The 1,209-nt window shown below is 46.6% G+C and overlaps 1 protein-coding gene across 1 annotated transcript in view; it reads left to right on the forward strand.

Moving 5' to 3' along the window:
• Positions 1 to 1,209, forward strand: part of ADSL (adenylosuccinate lyase) — a 17,112-nt gene that overhangs the window by 411 nt on the left and 15,492 nt on the right. Inside the window, exon 2 of the mRNA XM_010833744.1 lies at positions 1 to 17. Coding sequence (XP_010832046.1) covers positions 1 to 17 — 17 coding nt within the window. The remainder of the gene's footprint in view (positions 18 to 1,209) is intronic.

The raw sequence follows: 1,209 nt of genomic DNA on the forward strand, positions 1-1,209 counted from the left end.
TGGCGGAGGCCGAGCAGGTAACGCACGTGCCAGGCTGGGACTTACAGCGCGGGCTGAGCCTCCCCCGGCAGCTGCCCCGCTATTTTCGGCCAGGTGTTCCCTTTCCGGAGGAACGGCCCCAGGAAGGCCAGGGCAGGAGGCCCAGCAGTCGCTCCCTGTTATCTCACATGTTTTAATGGTGGAGGGTTGGAGGCGGACGGTGGGCGGCGAGAAGTCCATTTACCGTTTCCGGGAGTAAGTTTTGGCGGTTCCTGTAGGAGTGCACCGCTGAGTACTCCTTCCGTGCCGTTGTGCTGGCTTCTGTACACTGCTGGGGACCAGCCCCAGCTGATCCAGGGTATTCGAAGGAGAGACGGCCTAGGCGACTATTTATATGCTAATTAGAGATATAAAGAATGATAGAATGAGGATAGCTCAGTAGGAAAATTCAGTGGAGAAAAGAAGCTGAGTAGCTTGGTTTATGCGGGAGACCAATAAAACTTCAAGACAAGAAGTTTGCACCACTTACGTAGGCCGCAGGCGCCCTCTCGAATAGCGGAAGGTGCCTCACCCTAGACACCTTCTCGAGTGGGTCTTAGCAGCCCAGGCATAATTAGTAAGCGTGGTGGGTTCCGCGCTCCAGATGGAGACTCAGCTGGAAGTTAAAGGGAAGAATGACATGGGGAGACCAAGCGTTGGTGAGCAAGGCCCGTAGCTTTATTTTCAACAGGGGCTTTTATACCCTAAGTTACACATAGAGGATAATAGGGGATGCAAAGTCAGCAGTCTTTGATTCTTATCAAAAACCAACGTTTCTTTCCTGCAAATTTATCGTATACAAATGGTTTAGGTGATTTACATCATCTTCTGGCCAGAAGGCCTACTAACATTTTATGACTCTTGACAAGGACTTATCAACAAAGACTTATTTTCTCTAAGAGTAATTATTTTAAGGTTTGGCGCCATCTTCCAAAGATAAAATTGCATTCCTATAGGGCGGATGTGTAATGGGCTTACAACAAAGAAAAGAATTTATTACCTTAAGGGTCTAAAGTTACTAACACCAAGGCCACTACTTATTTTTTCTATATACCAACTATTAATTAATACACATTCAAGGATACAATTCAGGGGATGTGAAAACTTGGCAACAAGCATTGACTCATCAATGAAATCCTTTACTAGTTTATTCTGACAGTTTTTAACTCTCTGAGAGGCTCTAAGCTATTT

Source organism: Bison bison, unplaced genomic scaffold (genome assembly GCF_000754665.1).
Source record: "Bison bison bison isolate TAMUID 2011002044 unplaced genomic scaffold, Bison_UMD1.0 scf7180017863885, whole genome shotgun sequence".
Lineage (NCBI taxonomy): Eukaryota > Metazoa > Chordata > Mammalia > Artiodactyla > Bovidae > Bison > Bison bison.